Source organism: Salvelinus alpinus, chromosome 10 (assembly GCF_045679555.1).
Source record: "Salvelinus alpinus chromosome 10, SLU_Salpinus.1, whole genome shotgun sequence".
Taxonomy (NCBI): Eukaryota; Metazoa; Chordata; class Actinopteri; order Salmoniformes; family Salmonidae; genus Salvelinus; species Salvelinus alpinus.
In genome coordinates this window covers 51,854,817-51,873,270 of record NC_092095.1, presented here as the reverse complement: position 1 = coordinate 51,873,270, position 18,454 = coordinate 51,854,817, and the positions used below count along the sequence as shown (strand labels likewise).

General features: G+C 45.7%; 1 protein-coding gene across 4 annotated transcripts; it reads left to right on the top strand.

Moving 5' to 3' along the window:
• Window positions 1-126: 126 nt before the first annotated feature.
• On the top strand, window positions 127-18,448 carry LOC139532214 (plakophilin-4-like). Of its 4 annotated transcripts, none has more exons than XM_071329575.1 (21): window positions 127-425; window positions 953-1,102; window positions 3,787-3,908; window positions 4,169-4,206; window positions 4,601-4,741; window positions 5,435-5,619; window positions 7,278-7,848; window positions 10,432-10,611; window positions 10,863-11,091; window positions 11,364-11,496; window positions 12,300-12,513; window positions 12,893-13,070; window positions 13,274-13,391; window positions 13,626-13,817; window positions 14,696-14,869; window positions 15,120-15,270; window positions 15,370-15,647; window positions 15,817-15,937; window positions 16,150-16,281; window positions 16,414-16,487; window positions 17,301-18,448. In XM_071329575.1, the coding sequence occupies exons 1-21, from the start codon at window positions 339-341 to the stop codon at window positions 17,574-17,576; spliced, it is 3,744 nt and encodes a 1,247-aa protein (XP_071185676.1). In that variant the 5' UTR covers window positions 127-338; the 3' UTR covers window positions 17,577-18,448. The 4 variants fall into 4 exon arrangements, with proteins under 4 accessions (XP_071185676.1, XP_071185677.1, XP_071185675.1 ...); XM_071329576.1 differs by having other exon boundaries at window positions 4,598-4,735; XM_071329574.1 differs by having other exon boundaries at window positions 4,598-4,741; window positions 17,304-18,448.
• Window positions 18,449-18,454: the final 6 nt, after the last annotated feature.

Genomic DNA, 18,454 nt, shown 5'->3' with positions numbered 1-18,454 from the left:
AAAAAAACACCACTTTAAATGTCATATATCTGTTGATTAAACTATTATTTTGTAAGGTGAAAACAGTGTGTTGTATTCCTATGGCCCCAGCGAATTACCATATAAATACCTCCGTGTACAAACCGCATGGTGACGTCACATCTATCCTGAATCGTGGGTGAGTGCCACAGAAGTCAATTGCACCGTAGCTGGGTAGATTTTGGACAGCCAAGGCAGATACATCAATAGTAATATTGACATTCGCCAATGCATGGAATATTGCTTGAATAATTGCTAACGGATGAAGTAGTAATGTAGTCTTAGCGACACTGTTTGCAAAATGAAGCTGTCGCGGTCGTATGGAAAATGGATTCCTGACGGACGTATACCCTGAACAGTACATCAGCAACATCTGGCGGCTAAGGAATCGCACTAGCTCGTGCCTCGTAAGTAAGCAGCTGTTGCAGAATTGTAAATACATGATCCCTATCATTTTAACCTAGGTAGAGTCGGATGATTCACCTTCTCAATATCCATATGCGCCGTGTACATTTTCTCTTGCGTGTTCAAACTTCAAACACGGTGATTTTGTTTGTTACAATGTATCTGTCATGGGTTTATAGCTTCAGTGTATCATCATACTATCATGCATTGACCTCACATTCCATTTTCATTGAACTGGCTGCACCAATGCCCTGAAGTAATGCAGCATCATCTTGCATTGGGAGAGCTGACATACCATTGACAGTGGCTGTAGTAATTGTATTGCTATTGTACACAGGCTTCTAGTTGAAGTGCTGTGCAGTGCTTCTCAGCCTGTCACATTGGTGGAAGTGCATGCATGTATTGCCAATAAGTAGCAAAATGTCATGGCAAGCAATTGGGCCTTCCATGCACTGCAGTCCTTGTTTTGGTTTTAGTGCTGGACAGTAACATATTGTCTGTGTAATGTGTACTGGGCATGTCTCCACAGGGCAGAGGGTGGAGGATGCCATCCCCGGAGCAGCGGGCAGCGGAGATGGGGGAGGAGGGGGAAGGGTCTCTGCCGGCCAGAGAGGGACCGAGCGGGCACAGCCAAGCAGACACCAGCACCAACAACCTACTGGCCTCGGTCAAAGAACAGGTATGACTAGCTCCCTCCTTTGCTCCTCTCGTGCTCTCGCAGAAGGAATGAATCGCATTCCCTCCCGATCTCTCTCTGTCTCTCTCTCTGTCTCTCTCTCTGTCTCTCTCTCTGTCTCTTTCCCCATCTCGATCTAGTTCTATGAGTCTTTGTCCCTCCCCTTTTCCCTTCTGCTGTTATATTATGCATTTAGAGATGCTAGAATGTACAAGGAGATAACCTCCATTGATCAAGCAGTGTTTTCTGAGACTGTCGCTCAATCAGAATTGTGGGAAAGCAGAGTGCTTACAGATAAAGGATTTACAGATGCACAGTGTAGGCTGCCTCACTGTTCTGTCCTCCTGAGTGCTAGTACAGAAATGAGTGATGACTAACGTGAATGTCACAATATTCCAGACGTTCAATCAAACCCGCCACAAAACTGTAAATGAATGCAGTATCTTTTTCGTTGTCGTCTCATTCTGAAAACTGGAAGTGTCTTCCTGATGAGATTTTATAGATTTTCGTGTATCTTTTAGTAAAAAAAAAAAAATGGATTCATTTCTGTTGTTGTTGCGTACACTCTATTGCTGCGTGAGTATGGCCGTGCTGTTTTGACGTATTTCGACACCTAAGGCTTTAGGCTAAGTGTTTTCTAATGGGGTTTCTCTCTTGAATTCTGTCAGATTTTGTAAAGAGTCAGCAGAAGTGTGGGGGTCAGCTAACTGCAGTAGTATGATGAGCCGCAGTAGTAATCTGTGCAAAATCAGCATTTTCATACTGAATAGCAGTAGGAGTCCATCGGATGCTGTAGCAAACAGTATGCTGAATGAGCAAGTAGCCATTCAGAAATTGTCAAACCCAGTAAGACGTTTGAAAAATCAGCGGATGCCATGTTAGTGCCAAAAGTCCCAAGAGAACAAGACGTTCTAGTAAGAATTAAGTCTTGATGGTTTTCTTGTTGTTGTCATGGAATGTTTGGTACCAGTATGTTGGATGAATACTGTGCCCCGCTGTTTTAGTTTTCCGGGAATGGTCCATCTCTCATCTCTATCCTAGAAGCACAAGCATTTCGCTACACTCGCATTAACATCTGCTAACCATGTGTATGTGTACCACTGAGGAAGTACAGTTCCCGCTCAGCCCAGTCAAAACTGTTCGCTGCTCTGGCCCCCCAATGGTGGAACAAACTCCCTCACGACGCCAGGACAGCGGAGTCAATCACCACCTTCCGGAGACACCTGAAACCCCACCTCTTTAAGGAATACCTAGGATAGGATAAAGTAATCCTTCTCACCCCCCCCCCCCCCCCCCCCCCTTAAAAGATTTAGATGCACTATTGGTAACCACTCCCTCTTCTAATTAGGGCTAATTGGAAAAGCCTTTCAAAAGAGGACATTGTATTCTCTTTTTTCTGTACTCCCTGACGAAGGCCATGCAGCCGAAACGCGTCGGTTTTTAAACAACTTTGTTTCTATTGAACATGCCATACTAATAAAGGCATTTTAATTAATTATATGAAGAGTGCCTTGGTCCTCCTTTCTTTTTGATTGTAAAGTGGCTGTTCCACTGGATGTCATAAGGTGAATGCACCAATTTGTAAGTCGCTCTGGATAAGAGCGTCTGCTAAATGACTTAAATGTAAATGTAATAAAATTTGATTTGATTTGATTTGATTTGATCTAGATCTGTAGGTGGAGTTAAAGCACCAGGCCAGCCAGGCTGGTTCAATCCAGTTACATCACCCACCCTGCTGCCCTGCCCGTATTTCACTAAGGTCCCTAATGCGCTGCAAACTGTTGAAGTTAGACAGCTGTCAGGGAGTGTGTGTGTGTGTGTTAATGTGTGTATATGTTTCCCCCCCCCCCCTTGTATTTATTGTGTGTGTGTTTGCTTGTGTGATGTGCTTGGTTGAGCCCAGTAATTCTCTGGTGTGAGTGTGTGTGCGCTCTCTGTGTGTGTGTTGCACTCAGTCACTCTGTCTTTGGCTGACATTCCTGTGGGTTTGCAGGATTCCAGTGTGTTGCAGAAGTCGTCTGGTTCTCTCTGGTGTGTGTACATCAGACAGGATCTGAGCTTCCGGGGTCGACGCCTCTCACTAGACAGAGACACTTTGTGTTTGTGACCCTGTGACAATGGGCAGTCAGTCAGTGACCCCTCCAGTTCACCACTCAGCTGGTACAGTACTAGACACAACCTGGCACTGCTTGGCATGGGAGGAGGGATTATTCCCATCCTGATAAGAACCCATCCTGCTCAAGCTGGTGGCTGGCTGCCACTGTGCCACTGATTGCTTCCATTAGATGATGCTTCGTCATTTAGCGGTTAGTCTCACCTCATGGCCTATAAAGTCTGCCTAGTCTATATACACATTTTTAGACATTTGTAGCACTGAAGGGTTTTTAATTGAATTCTTATAATAATGTTGACTTGTAACAAACAAATTAAGAAACACCCGTCCCTGTTCAGCGGGAAATCTGCCTGATGAATCTGAGTAGCTCTGACCTTAATGCCACAAAGCCTCTTTTTTTGACCATAGATATTTTACAGGTCAAACATTAAAATGCTCTAAAATTGACGCAAAGTGAGCATGCCAAAGGCTGTGTACCTTGGTTATTGTTATCACAGTGGAAGCTGTTGTCAGTGAAAGAAAGTGTCATTCGGCGAGTATGATTCTACCGTTTGTCCCTTCCGTGTTGCCGTAGGAGCTCCAGTTTGAGCGTCTGACCCGGGAGTTGGAGGAGGAGCGTCAGATCGTCGCCAGTCAACTGGAGAGGTGCATGCTGGGAGCTGAGTCGCCTGCCGATGAGGATGATGCCAGTAGCAGGTACACACACGCACACACACACACACACACAGAGCCCTGACCCTGTTTCTCAGCATGTCACCTACATTGGAGCTACTGATGATGAGTAGCTACAGTAATGCCTTTATCCAGGCTCACTGAACGCACAACATGCAACACACAAATACAAACACAGGATTAAGTTGTAAACTGTCATGTTGATCTAGCTCTCATCTCCTCTCCATGCCTGTCCTGCCCCACCCCCTTCCCTCCATTATTTTACTACCTTCTCTTCTTTACAGTGACTCATCAGAGAAGTCCTTTGCTTGGAGATCCACAGGTACAGCTTCTCCCATATTAAAATCACATTGACCCCTATTGAAATCCTATTGTGTAGACACCCATAGGGTTGCCCAATGGAAGTGCAGGTACAAGGGCATGTAGCGAGTCCCATCATAAACTGCTTTTGAGGTAAGTTACGTTTATACCACAGGAGGCTGCTGAGGGGAGGACGGCTCATAATAAGGGCTGGAATTGAGCAAATGAAATGGCATCAAACACCCGGAAACCATGGAAACCATGTGTTTGATACCATTCCACTTATTCTGCTCCAGTCATTACCACGAGACCGTTCTCCCCAGTTAAGGTGTCACCAATCTCCTGTGATTTTAAACAATCTCGATAGCGATCACAGGACACAGGTTGACATGACGCCATCTTGTTTTCCTCAGTAGATGTGTCTGATATGGGAGAGCACCGGGCTGCTGTAATGGACAGCTCTCACCAGTCACCCTCCCGTCTCTTCCGAGCTGATCAGGGTCACGGGTCACTCTACCTCCCCGAAGTGGAGAGGGCATCCCTGCATGACAGTGAGGGTCTGTTACTTCCTGCATCCTCTTTTTCATCTGCCTTCTTCATTTTTTTGGGACAGTTTAGATTTAGCGTGGAGAATATAGAGTGTTTAGGGCTAGATGGATTTTTTTTTTTTTTTTTTTTTAACTCGCAGGAATGATGACATCAAAAAGGGGGGGAAAAGGTTTGAAAGTCAAAAGGCAGAAATGCTTTGAAATTAAAAAAAACTGAAAATGCTTTGAAATCAAAAGACAGAAAATTCTTTGAAATAAAAAGTAGCTGTGGAATAACATCAAAGTATACCAGGTACTGCGACACAACATGCAGTATATAACGTAGCAGTGGTTTACTAATTAAATATTAAGACAACATCTACAACTAATGTAACGACAGCTTTCATTTGGCCATAAAATGCACAATAAACAGTATATCATCCTAAGCGGGCGCATTCCGTAACTTAGTGACAATACTTCTTTAAATGGGCACTTATCTTTTACATACCGTGGGATGCTGTATTCATTATGAATGTATTGATTGCATAAATGCTCATTCACTGTGTAGCCTAGCTCTGAAATAGACCTGAAGACCAACAAGGCAAACATCATTCTGTCCTCTGCTTCCTCTCCTCCCTCCCTCCCATCTTTCTCCTCTCCTCTCTCCTGCATCCCCCTCTCCTCCCTTTCTCCTCTACCTCTCCCCTCGCCTCCCTCTCACAGGATCTGTGGCCCATATGACGTCGTATGCAGACAGTGGCTACCAGGACAGCAGTATGAGTTACTACAGTGTGAGCAGAGAGAACGTGGTTCTGTCAGATCCCAGACACGTGCTGTCAGGCAGCGGCCCCAGGGGAAGCCCCAGTCACAGCAGGAGCTCCCGGGCAGAGGGACAGGCCTCCGCACAGGTAGCCAATATACACTAACCCACCTATTTATTTATTTTATTTTTTTATTTAACCTTTATTTAACCAGGTAGGCAAATTGAGAACACGTTCTCATTTACAATTGCGACCTGGCCAAGATAAAGCAAAGCAGTTCGACACATACAACAACACATAGTTACACATGGAGTAAAACAAACATATAGTCAATAATACAGTGAAAAAAAATTAAAAATAAGTCTATATACAATGTGAGCAAGTGAGGTGAGATAAGGGAGGTGAAGGCAAACAAATATATGTATAAATAAATAAAAATATAAAAGGCCATGGAGGCGAAGTGAGTACAACACAGCAAGTAAAAAAATAAAAAAAATAAAAAAAAATAAATAAAAATAAAATATAAATAAAACAATGGAATGGTTGGTTTGCAGGGGAAGAAAGTGCAAAGTAGAGACAGAAATAATGGGGTGCAAAGGAGCAAAATAAATTAATAAATAAATACAGTAGGTAAAGAGGTAGTTGTTTGGGCTAAATTGTAGATGGGTTATGTACAGGTGCAGTAATCTATGAGCTGCTCTGACAGCTGGTGCTTAAAGCTAGTGAGGGAGATAGGTGTTTCCAGTTTCAGAGATTTTTGTAGTTCGTTCCAGTCATTGGCAGCAGAGAACTGGAAGGAGAGGCGTCCAAAGGAAGAATTGGTTTTGGGGGTGACTAGAGAGATATACCTGCTGGAGCGCGTGCTACAGGTAGGTGCTGCTATGGTGACCAGCGAGCTGAGATAAGGGGGGACTTTACCTAGCAGGGTCTTGTAGATGACCTGGAACCAGTGGGTTTGGCGACGAGTATGAAGCGAGGGCCAGCCAACGAGAGTGTACAGGTCGCAGTGGTGGGTAGTAAATGGGGCTTTGGTGACAAAACGGATGGCACTGTGATAGACTGCATCCAATTTATTGAGTAGGGTTTTGGAGGCTATTTTGTAAATGACATCACCGAAGTCGAGGATTGGTAGGATGGTCAGTTTTACAAGGGTATGTTTGGCAGCATGAGTAAAGGATGCTTTGTTGCGGAATAGGAAGCCAATTCTAGATTTGACTTTGGATTGGAGATGTTTGATGTGAGTCTGGAAGGAGAGTTTACAGTCTAACCAGACACCTAGGTATTTGTAGGTGTTCACATATTCTAAGTCAGAGCCGTCCAAAGTAGTGATGTTGGACAGGCGGGCAGGAGCAGGCAGTGATCGGTTGAAGAGCATGCATTTGGTTTTACTTGTATTTAAGAGCAGTTGGAGGCCACGGAAGGAGAGTTGTATGGTATTGAAGCTCGCCTGGAGGGTTGTTAACACAGTGTCAAAAGAAGGGCCAGAAGTATACAGAATAGTGTCGTCTGCGTAGAGGTGGATCAGAGAATCACCAGCAGCAAGAGCGACATCATTGATGTAAACAGTACTGTAAACCTACTGTGAAGAGACAGACAACCTATTTATATGCCCACGTATTCATATTATATAACCTTTTAAAAGCCTGCCCATTTATATAATATCTTAGTTAACCTACTCAAACTGTATGCAACTCAAAGTTAAAGATAACCATATGTATCAAGGACTGAATTGGCTTTCCTGTGTGTCGTGCCTTGTCCATATCTCTCCCCCACTCACCCTGCTTCCTGCATCCCTCCTATCCCAGGTCTCAGCGTCAGGGCGGGTGATGAGGAGGATGGGCTCCCTCTCCTCCCGGGGCCAGTCTCCTGTGTGTGGTGTGGGGGGCGCCGTGTCCCCGTCCCGGGTCTCTCTCCGCACCTCCCAGGGCGGCAGCGCCTACGGCTCACCCATCCTCACCGAGCCCAAACCCCTCGCCAGCATCTTCCCCGGGACCACCATGCCCCCCTCCTCCCTGCCCGGTCCAGGCACCACCCCCTCCTTCCAGCGCGCCACCTCTCCTTACTCCCCCACCCACCAGAGGAACGGGAACGGTGACTCTCCTCTCCGGACCAGCCCCCTTCCGGGGAGCGCCAGTCATGCCACCTCACCTCAACAGGCGATGGGTAGTGTCTCCGGGCACCTGGGGTCTACACTGTCTTTGGTGGAGGGTAGGGGGCTGTCTGGCTCTCCTCTGAGGTCCTGTATGACGGCTGTGCCCCAGCACTACGGTTCCACACTTCCCCGCCAGGGGGCTCAGGCTCTCCCCTACATACATGACGCCTACGGGCTCTACGAGAGGACCGCCCTGCCTCTGTCACGGCCTGACAGCCTCACTGGTTAGTCATACAGCAGGACTCTGCCTCGAAACACACACATGCACACACGTTCATGCATACACACACACACACACACACACACACATGCACTTAAAGCTGGAATCCTTAATTAAAACAATAACAAACAAAGCTGTCACCCGCCTGTGTTTTGGTAAAAAGCTGAGGGATGGGCCTGGATAAATTGAACCACTCTCAAATGCAAAGCTATGCATGCAAGGACTGACCATCCATCAACATAATAATAGTAGTTTGAACCATGTTTTCAGGCTATACAGCAGGGATCATCAACTAGATTAAGCCGCGGGAGGATTTTTTCTGAGGGGATGGTCAGAGGGCCGGAACATAATTACAAATCATTTGTAGACTGCAAATTGACCGCAAGAAGCCCAAACAAATATTTGACCAAAACATCATAATGTCTAACATTGCTTACATTTGTATACAATCTCATATACAGTATCTCTTTTATGCAGGCCACTAGTTGGGGAACCCTGCTATACAGTGTTTATTTACATTTGCTTTGTTTACAAACATTGGAGTATAAAAAGCTTATATTTTTTGTTCTGAAGGGGTAGGCCTAAAACTATTGAACCAAATTCATGAGGCATTTATTTAAGTTATATTCTTCAAGAATCAATGGGTATATACAGTATCATTCCTTTATAAGTCCAAAAATTGATGTGGCAAGTAAAGATTCTAGCTTTAAAGGGTCATTTTATGCTGGTTCAAGGGTAGGAAAAATATTATTGAAAAGGGTAAAACGGTACCAGTCTCTCTTCTTATTTACGTGCGGAGAACTTGCCTTTCTGAATCGATTTAGCTCTGTAGAGATCCATTGGTTTCTGTTTGAAAGGGATTATATGAACTAAATACTAGATCTGTAGTGTGGCGACAGAGATGTGTTTTGTCCTTTATCCTGATCCATCCTGCAGCGCATCATATCACTGAGCCTACCCTACTGACCCACATAGCCCTGTTTTATAAATCCCTTGTTCGGAGGTTAACCATAGGGCTCTGGGCAAAAGTAGTGCACTATATAGGCAATAGGGTGCCATTTGAGGCGTCGCCAGAGTCATTCAGAGCACTGCTCTGCTGTGGGGGTGTTTGGTAAATGACAAAGCAGCATGGATTGGTTTCCATCTATTTTACAGGGCCAAAAGAAAGGAGCCTGCTGGCAAAGTAAATCAAGTGCGCCCTGGAGAACCATAAAGCATAGCCTTTTACAGCTCATTACATTGAAGCAGAGGCATGCAGGGGATTCTTGTTGGCCGTAGGCCTATACTGCACAGTACATCTCAATAGGTTGAGCTTTTAAAAGAGGTTGCACCATCCAAGACGCACTCTAGCGTTGGTGTGGTCACTTCAACCAGCATTGTATTTGTGACAAATCATTCGCTAAACCCTAAACCTCATCGAATGAATAATGGGGCAGTTGAGCACGTTGAGGAGACTAAACTGATTGGTGTAACCCTAGATTGTTAACTGTCATGGTCAAAACATATTGACGCAACGGTAGCTGAGATGGGGAGAGGTCTGTCCGTGATAAAGCGCTGCTCGGTCTTCTTGACATCACAATCAACTACACAAGTCCTACAGGCCATAGTTTCATCACACCTGGACTACTGCCCAGATATATGGTCAAGTGCTGCAAAGAAGGACATAGGCAAATTACAGTTACACTCTCATGGCTCAAAGTTATAGAGATAGTTTGCATCACTACTTGTCTTTGTGAGAGGTATTGACGTGTTGAAAGCACCGAACCGTCTGTTCAAACAGCTAACACACCCAGACATACCCCACAAGACATGCCACCAGGGCTCTCTTCACAGTCCCCAAGTCCAGAACAGACTCTGGGGAAACACGCGGTACTAAATAGAACCATGACCACGTGGAACTCTCTTTCTGACCGCGTTGTGCTGTGAGGTGTTGTTTTATCTGATTTTACTGCTAGTTTGAGTTACCTGATGTGAAATTATTCCATGTGGTCATGGTTCTATTTAGTACCGCGTGTTTCCCCAGAGTCTGTTCTGGACTTGGGGACTGTGAAGAGACACACACACACACACACACACACAAACACAAGCATACACACTCTAACACAGACACTCTACACACACACATTGTAATGTTGTGGTATTGTGGATTTTATATTGTAATTTGTAATATTACAGTAATAATGTCTTGAATGTTGTATTGTTTTATTTAATGATGTAGGCTGTTGTTGTGATGTAACTGTTCGAACCCTGTTCGGACTCCAGGAAGAGTAGCTGCTGCCTTGGTAGTAGCTAATGGGGATCCTAATAAAATACTAAACCACTTACATCAACCTCAACCATGAAGATAGATCTACTTTCACACTACAGCAGCCTAGAATGAACCATTCACAACCAACATACGACAGAACTGATTACAGATTGTAATATTAATTTTAGATTTAAGGTTGATTTTAGGGTTGATGAAGAAATTCACCCCCATTTCTCCACCTTCCATCACCCACAACATTGTCCTCCAAGTCCATCTTGACAGCTGACAGTGTAAATAATGTCATGACTATTCATGTTCTCCTGCTGTGTGTGTGTCCAGGCCTGCACAGCTCCTACGCCACTCACCACAGCCCACTGGACCAGGATATGAGGATGGCCATGTCTCCTGACTGCCACGTCACGCCTGTCTACGACGACAGAGCCTTCCAAAGCCCCCTGTATCACAGCCCCACCCACGCCCACCACGGATCGCACAGCGCTATCTACAGGACACTCACGGGTACTGCAACACACTAGTAGCAGACACAACTGCACATGGCTAGAACCATTGGGACCAGAGACTTGCACGGTGTGTAATGACTAGTTTGTAGTCTACAGTCAACAAGATACTCATATGTGGGCTGTCGTTTCTAAGACACATGGCGATGCAGTTATACAGACTCAAAGTGGAGAAGTGTGTGCGCGTGTGTGTGTGTGTGTGTGTGTAGGCTACGACCCATCCTGAATATATCTGCCTCTTTGTATTCCCAGGTGCGGAGAACCTTCAGCGGACCCTCCAGAGGACCACAAGCCATTGCAGCACGCTGGCGTACCAAAGAAGCAGCTATGGGCTGAACACCGCAGGGTCATACGCAGACCCCTACAGGGTCTCCCAGCAGGGACAGGGGCCCAATGAGACCTCTTTCTCCAGGCACTCTGGTCTGGTCGACAGGGCTGCCACAAGATCCCCCTCCATAGACAGTATACAAAAGGATCCTAGGTACAAATACACAACGCACCATCACACACTCACACACACACGTTGAGCCACGTGATGATTACATCCAGACATGTTATTGATGAATTCAAATCAAATGACGTGTCATTGATGTTGGAAGCGATAGATTGAAAATTGCTTTTAGACTCACTTTCTCTCCCTCCCCTTATCTCTCTCCTACCATCTCTTTCTCTCCCTCTCCCCTTATCTGTCCTGCTATCTCTTTCTCTCCCTCTATATCCCTCCCGCTCGCTCTCCCTCCCTGCCCTCTGTAGGGAGTTTGCATGGCGTGACCCCGATCTTCCTGAGGTGATCCACATGCTGCAGCATCACTTCCCCTCGGTCCAGGCCAATGCTGCAGCCTACCTCCAGCACCTGTGTTACGGAGACAACCGCATCAAAGTGGAGGTAACCGGATGTCTGTCCCTGTCTGTTCCTAACCTCTCAGCTGACGTGTATGATCACACAGACTATATGGGGATGGGAAGTCCTTCCCTAGAGAGGATTTGAAAGCACAAACACAACCCTTTTCTGCAGTCGAATGACCAAATCGCACTCTAGTGGTGTCATGGGTGGAATGTCATTAATATTTTTCACAATTTCATAATTTAAAAATATATATTTATTTTCAGAAAATGTCAAACGGTTTTGTTATATTTCAGTCTTCTGTGATGTGTAATATTGGGATGCAAACTCAAAATGTAATACAGTTCAACTCTATCTGACATGGTACAGTTGTCTTATTTACTTTAAGCCCATAACCATGTCTGTGAGGTATATACTTTTGTTTCAAAGTAGATTGGTTAAAGACTACCAAGAATCACTCTGTGTGACCCTGATTTAGCCCACTGCAGTAAAAAGTGAATTAATACAAAGGATAGTCCTAAAAACATGAATATAAGCTGGGTGGTTTGACCCCTGAATGCATACCACGGGTATGACAAAAAATGGTTTACTGTTCTAATTACATTGGTAACCAGTTTATAATAGCAATAAGGCACCTCGGTTGTTTGTGGTATATTGCCAATATACCACGGCTAAGGGCTGTATACAGGCACTCTGCGTTGCGTCGTTCTAGGGAACAGCCCTTAGGCGTGGTAAATTGGCCATATACCACACCCCCTCGGGCCTTCTTGCTTAAGTAACTGTGTTATTGATTATACTTTTTTTGTCAGCTCCAGGTGTGTGTGACCTTGACCCTCTTCTAACAGGTATGTCACCTGGGAGGTATCCAGCACCTGGTGGACCTGCTGGACCACAAAGCTGTGGAGGTGCAGAAGAGTTCCTGCGGAGCCCTGAGGAACCTGGTTTATGGCAAGGCTACAGACGACAACAAGGTGGCCCTGAGGAACTCTGGTGGCGTCCCCGCTCTGCTCAGACTGCTGAGGAAGACCACCGACAACGAAGTCCGGGAGCTCGTCACTGGTACGTTTCTCTGCCTCACTGTCTGTCTCTGTCTTTTTTTGTTGTTGCTGTCTGCCTGTTTTTATGGCTGTCTAGACCAGAGGTATTCAACTCTTACCCTACGAGGTCCGGAGCCTGCTGGTTTTCTGTTCTACCTGTTCATTCATTGTACCCGTCTAAATCAGTCCCTGATTAGAGGGGAACAATGAAAAAAACGTAGTGGAACTGGCTTTGAGGTCCAGAGTTGAGTTTGAGAGGTCTATATGCCTGCTTGCTGATACAGTATTTCTTGCCTGTCTCTGCATTATCAAGTGAGGGCTGACTGGATACAACCTTATGGCCCCACCTCAGCACGTGTCCTCTGCTCACTACATCCGTGCCTATCCCCGTTTACCACTAGGGGTGCTGTGGAACCTGTCGTCGTGCGACGCGGTCAAGATGACCATCATCAGGGACGCTCTGAGCACCCTGACCAACACTGTGGTCATCCCCCACTCCGGCTGGAGCAGCAGCAACTACCGAGAGGAGACCAAGTTCCACTCCTCTCTCCTGCTGCGCAACACCACCGGCTGCCTCAGGTGAGGAGTGAGGAAGTCATCCCTGTAAGAACAGATGACTGTACATCGCTTTGGATTAAAGTGTCTGCTAAATGGCGTGTGTGTGGGCGTGTGTGTGGGCGTGTGTGTGGGCGTGTGTGTGGGCGTGTGTGTGTGTGTGTGTAACCCTTAATGTATTGTATAAGTGGATGTATTGTTCACCTTTCTACTGTGTTTTGCTACAGGAACCTGAGTTCAGCAGGAGAGGAGGCCAGGGGTCAGCTGAGGTGTTGTGAGGGGCTGGTGGATTCACTTCTCTATGTCCTCAAGGCCTGCGTTAGCACCTCTGACTTCGACAGCAAGGTGGGCTTACTATAAGAGTAGTACATTTAGGCTAGTCCAGAAACAATGACATGCACCTCACCCGCCTGAACCCCCTCTACTTTACCCAGAATTAGACCAGTCCTCTTCACTCAGTATCTGCCCATCCATCTCTGCTATCCCAACTTGAAGTTCCTGATCTTACCCCCTTTGTGTGTGTGTGTGTGTGTGTGTATATTGTGTGCATCGCTGAAATGCTTCCCCCTCCTCTCCCAGATTGTGGAGAACTGTGTGTGTACTCTGAGGAACCTGTCCTACCGTCTGGAGATAGAGATGCCCTCGTCTCGCCTGCTGGGGACTCAGGAACTGGATGCCCTGCTGGGCTACGGGTCCCCCAGTAAGGACCTAGACTACCTCTGCTGGGGCAAGAAGAGGAAGAAGAAGAAGAGGGGCTGGCTGGATGATAAGGTGTGTATAGTAGGGGTTATCCGCTTTCCTTGGCTAAGTCACACTCCGACACCTATGATAAAGGCGCCTGGAAATGTGTTAGAATTAACACAGAACATTAGCTAAGATACACTATGTACACTAAGTAAGTGGACACCTGCTCGTCGAACATCTCATGGGCATTAATATGGAGTTGGTCCCCCCATTGCTGCCATAACTGCCTCCACTCTTCTGGGAAGGCTTTCCACTAGATGTTGGAACATTGCTGTGAGGACTTGCTTCCATTCAGCCACGAGCACTAGTGAGGTCGGGAACTGATGTTGGGTGATTAGGCCTGGCTCGCAGTAGGCTTTCCAATTCATCACAAAGGTGTTCGATGGTGTTGAGGTCAGGGCTCTGTGCAGGCCAGTCAAGTTCTTCCACACTGATCTCGACAAACCATTTCTGTATTGACCTCGCTTCATGTACGGGGGCTTTGTCATGCTGAAACAGGAAAGGGCCTTCCCCAAACTGTTCCCACAAAGTTGGAAGTACAGAATCGTCTACAACGTCATTGTATGCTGTAGCGTTAGGATTTCCCTTCACTGAAACTAAGGGGCCTAACGCGAACCATGAAAACAGCCCCAGACCATTATTCCTCCTCCACCAAACAGAGTCCAATGGCGGCGAGCTTTACACCACTCCAGCCGGCTCTTTGCATTGCGCATGTTGATCCTAGGCTTGTGTGCGGCTGCTCGACCATGGAAACCCATTTCATGAAGCTCCGGAGGCAGTTTGGAACTCGGTAGTTAGTGTTGCGACAGAGGACAACGTTTCTTCCATTCTGTGGTGTTTGTCCTCCAAGATTTGATTAGAACTGACTGCCTATATCCCGCTCATGCTCTTCATTATGCTTTCAGTGGGACGGCGTGGGACCCATCCCGGGGTTTGGTAAGCCTCCGCGGGGGGCAGAGATGCTGTGGCACCCGGCCGTGGTGAAGCCCTACCTCAGCCTGCTGGCAGAGAGCTCCAACCCTGCCACCCTGGAGGGCTCCGCTGGATCCCTTCAGAACCTCTCTGCTGGAAACTGGAAGGTGTACTGCTTTTTTGTTTCATTGTAACCTTTGTTTATACAGGTTAGTCTCATTAAGATGTCTCATTGAGAAAATCTATTTCGCAAGAGACCAACAACCCCCACCTGACGCTCATGTCTGTTGTGCATCGCTTTACACTGTTTATCTGGTGTTATTGAATGATAATGGTGCTGTAATAACATAATTGGACTTCCTGGGTAAATAAAGGTCAAATAAAAATACGATTGAAATCATAATACCCTGTGTGCAGTTTGCGGCGTACATCCGTGCGGCGGTGCGCAAGGAGAAGGGGCTTCCTATCCTGGTGGAGCTGCTGAGGATGGACAACGACAGGGTGGTCTGCTCTGTGGCCACCGCTCTGAGGAACATGGCCCTGGACAGCAGGAACAAGGAGCTTATAGGTCAGACACACACACACACACACACACACACACAGAAACTCTCTCTCTTTCTCACACACACACTTATAAGTCCTTCATGCCCCCTGTCTCCCCTCCCAGGAAAGTATGCGATGCGGGACCTGGTGAACCGTCTCCCTGGAGGAAGCCCCTCCCTGCTATCTGACGAGACGGTGGCGTCTGTCTGCTGCACGCTCCACGAAGTCACCAGCAGGAACATGGAGAACGCCAAGGCCCTGGCAGACACGGGGGGCATCGAGAAGTTGGTGGACATCAGTAAGGGCAGGGGGAAGGGGTATTCTATGAAGGTGGTGAAGGCGGCTGCTCAGGTCCTCAACACGCTGTGGCAGTACAGGGACCTGCGCACCCTCTACAAACAGGTCAGATCACTGTGGTTTTGGTATAATCGCTTAACTAATATCAAAAGTTAGAGACTTGGCTCCATTTTACCTTGGAAAAACCGGAAGTGATCTATGATAAAATACCTTAAAATACAGTTTTGCAGATGTAAAATATCACTGTCCTGAGTTGCAATTATCTCTGTTGTAGGACGGATGGCACCACGGTCATTTCATCACTCCTGTGTCCACTCTGGAGAGAGACAGGTACAGGTCTCAACCAACCCTGCCTACTAGCACCTTACAGATGTCCCCCGTGCCCCGCCAATCAGGTGAGAGCACTCAACTATCATGTTCAAGCTACTCATCAACACACACCACAATGGATGTTCCCTCCGGGTTTGGTTCCTCTCGAGGTTTGTTCCCTGCCACTATGCTTCCGCTTGCTCTTTGAGGTCTAGGCCCGGGTTACCGTCAAGCACTTTCTGACCAGTGGTTTATAAATATAATGTTGAGTGATTGAATGAATGGAATGTCTTCCCAGGTGGTAGTGCAACCTCCTCTCCTGCCATGTTAGGGATCAGAAGACACAGCTCTAACTACCAGAGGGCTCAGTCATCTATGCAACTCGATACATATTATGGAGACAACAGTTTACACAAAAACCAGTACACAGGTAAGCCATGATGGTCTTTTTAATCGCCAGTACATTTTCCGTTGTACATTTGTATATATTTTGAATGTTTCATACACAGAGTGGAGTTAAACAATGCCTCATGTTTGTATTCTCTTTGTTTTTCACTTTCAGGGTCAGAAAAGCAAACACCATATTTTATCGGGTCCTATTCCTCACCATCAAGAGAGGACTATCCTAGGTCCCAGGTAAGACACAAATATGTTGTGGTTCTGTTGTCTTGAAGGTCCAATGCAGCTGTTTTTATCTCAATATGAAATAATTTCTGTGTAACAATCAAGTATCTTACTGTGATTGTTTTCAATTAAATGTGTCAAAAATTAACAACAATAGCTTCTTAGCAAGAATTTAGCTAAGCCTGTGAGTGGTCTGAGTGGAGAAAACAGGCTATTTTTGGCAGAGAGGTTTAATTGGTCTATTAACTAATTTCCCACCTGGTGACATACCGGGTACTCAAACTCCATCCCACCCAAACAGGCTGAAACTTCATTCATTTCAAACAGCTCTTAGACTTAAAGGGCATTATCATAATTTGTTCAATTTCACAGTATTATTCTGAACTCATAGTGTGGAAATGCATATAAAGCACAGGAAAATCTCAATTCTGACTGCACTGGGCTTTTAAATTCTCTTTCAGTTACCTAAAATAAGATTACACAACCCTATTGTCCTTTATTGGGGGTAGTGGTGCTCATAGAGCCTGTCTTGTGTTCAATGGATTAAATGTATCTTAAAAGTTTGGTCTTTCAATTTGTGTTCAGTGGTGTAGTGGAGGGTACATTTTCTGTTTTGGAGGAGGGTTTACCCACCTTTTCTGGAAAAATGCATTGAAAGTATAGGACTACGTACTGCGATCAGAGATTACCAACCAATTTTCTTTTCTTTTTTTACCACTACATCACTGGTTGTGTGTAATAGTCCCTCAACTCTCATGTAGGACCCATGTTTGTTGTCTTGAAGAGATTGAGTTTGTCTTAAGAATTTGTCTTTTGTTTTACGAGCAGGAAGATGTGTTCTACTCCGACGAGCCGGATAGGAATACTTACAACAACTACAGAATGTATCTGTCATCGCCGCAAGGTTACGGGGAGGAGGAGCCTGGGCCTTACCAGGACGAGCCGGAGAACCTGACCTCCACAGAGCGATACAACACCTCCCAATCTAACAGACTGAAATCCAATACCAACACCACTAACTACGTGGACTTCTACTCCACCACGAGGAGGCCTTCTCAGAAGGCTAACCAGTACACTGGATCCCCTGACTCCTGGGTGTAGGGGTGGAGAAACCATGTAGGAACCATGGACTGACTCATCAGTCTGTTTGTGCGTGTGTGTGAGATAGAAAGAGAAATGTGAGAGACAGAAAGAACATGAGTGTGCGTGTTCTCGTGTGTGTGTGTGGTTCCAGTGGGAAAGAGCTTGTTGTTTTCTGGAGTGGTGTAATGTCAGCCAAAGAACGTGTTCTATTACAGGATAGTTTGTTCTAGTGTTTCTCAGCAGTAAGAAAGGTCTGTTGGCTTTATGATGAGGTTGGTTGGATATGAGCCAATCATCCGCTTGGTTGGAAATGTGGAGAATGGAGAGAGTGCTGAAGGAGTGTTGCGTAAAAATAAACATTAAAGGGATAGTTTACTCAAAATAGAAATGAACATGGTGTTCAATATATGTTGGCTGTAATTGATCAACTAAGACAGTTATGGATATAGTAAAGGCGGTGAATATCTCAAAACTAGCTTGGTGAATCGACTACAGCCAAAAGGAAAATAATGTGAATTTGTATTTTGAGTAAAATAAATAATTTCCATGTTGGCCAAATATATATCATGAAGTCATATCTGTGAAATGTCAAATAGTATTTGTACAGAGAAATTTAAAAAACAATGTTATGCTGTGTTACAGAACATTACTGTATTCAATGTGTAGACTGTGTATGATATGATGTCTAGTGAATTTTTTTAATGATTTATTTAAGTGTGTGAATTTCCCCCCCAAAACGCCCTGTTGTATGTTGTCCAACACTGGCAAAGATGTGCCATGTGTCAAATGGAAGTGTATGAAGATTAAATAAGAGCGTATCATAAACACTAAAAAAAGATTCAGAGTTGTGAAAATGAGGCTTTGTTAAATAAATCAGCTGTGGAATGGAATTGCAG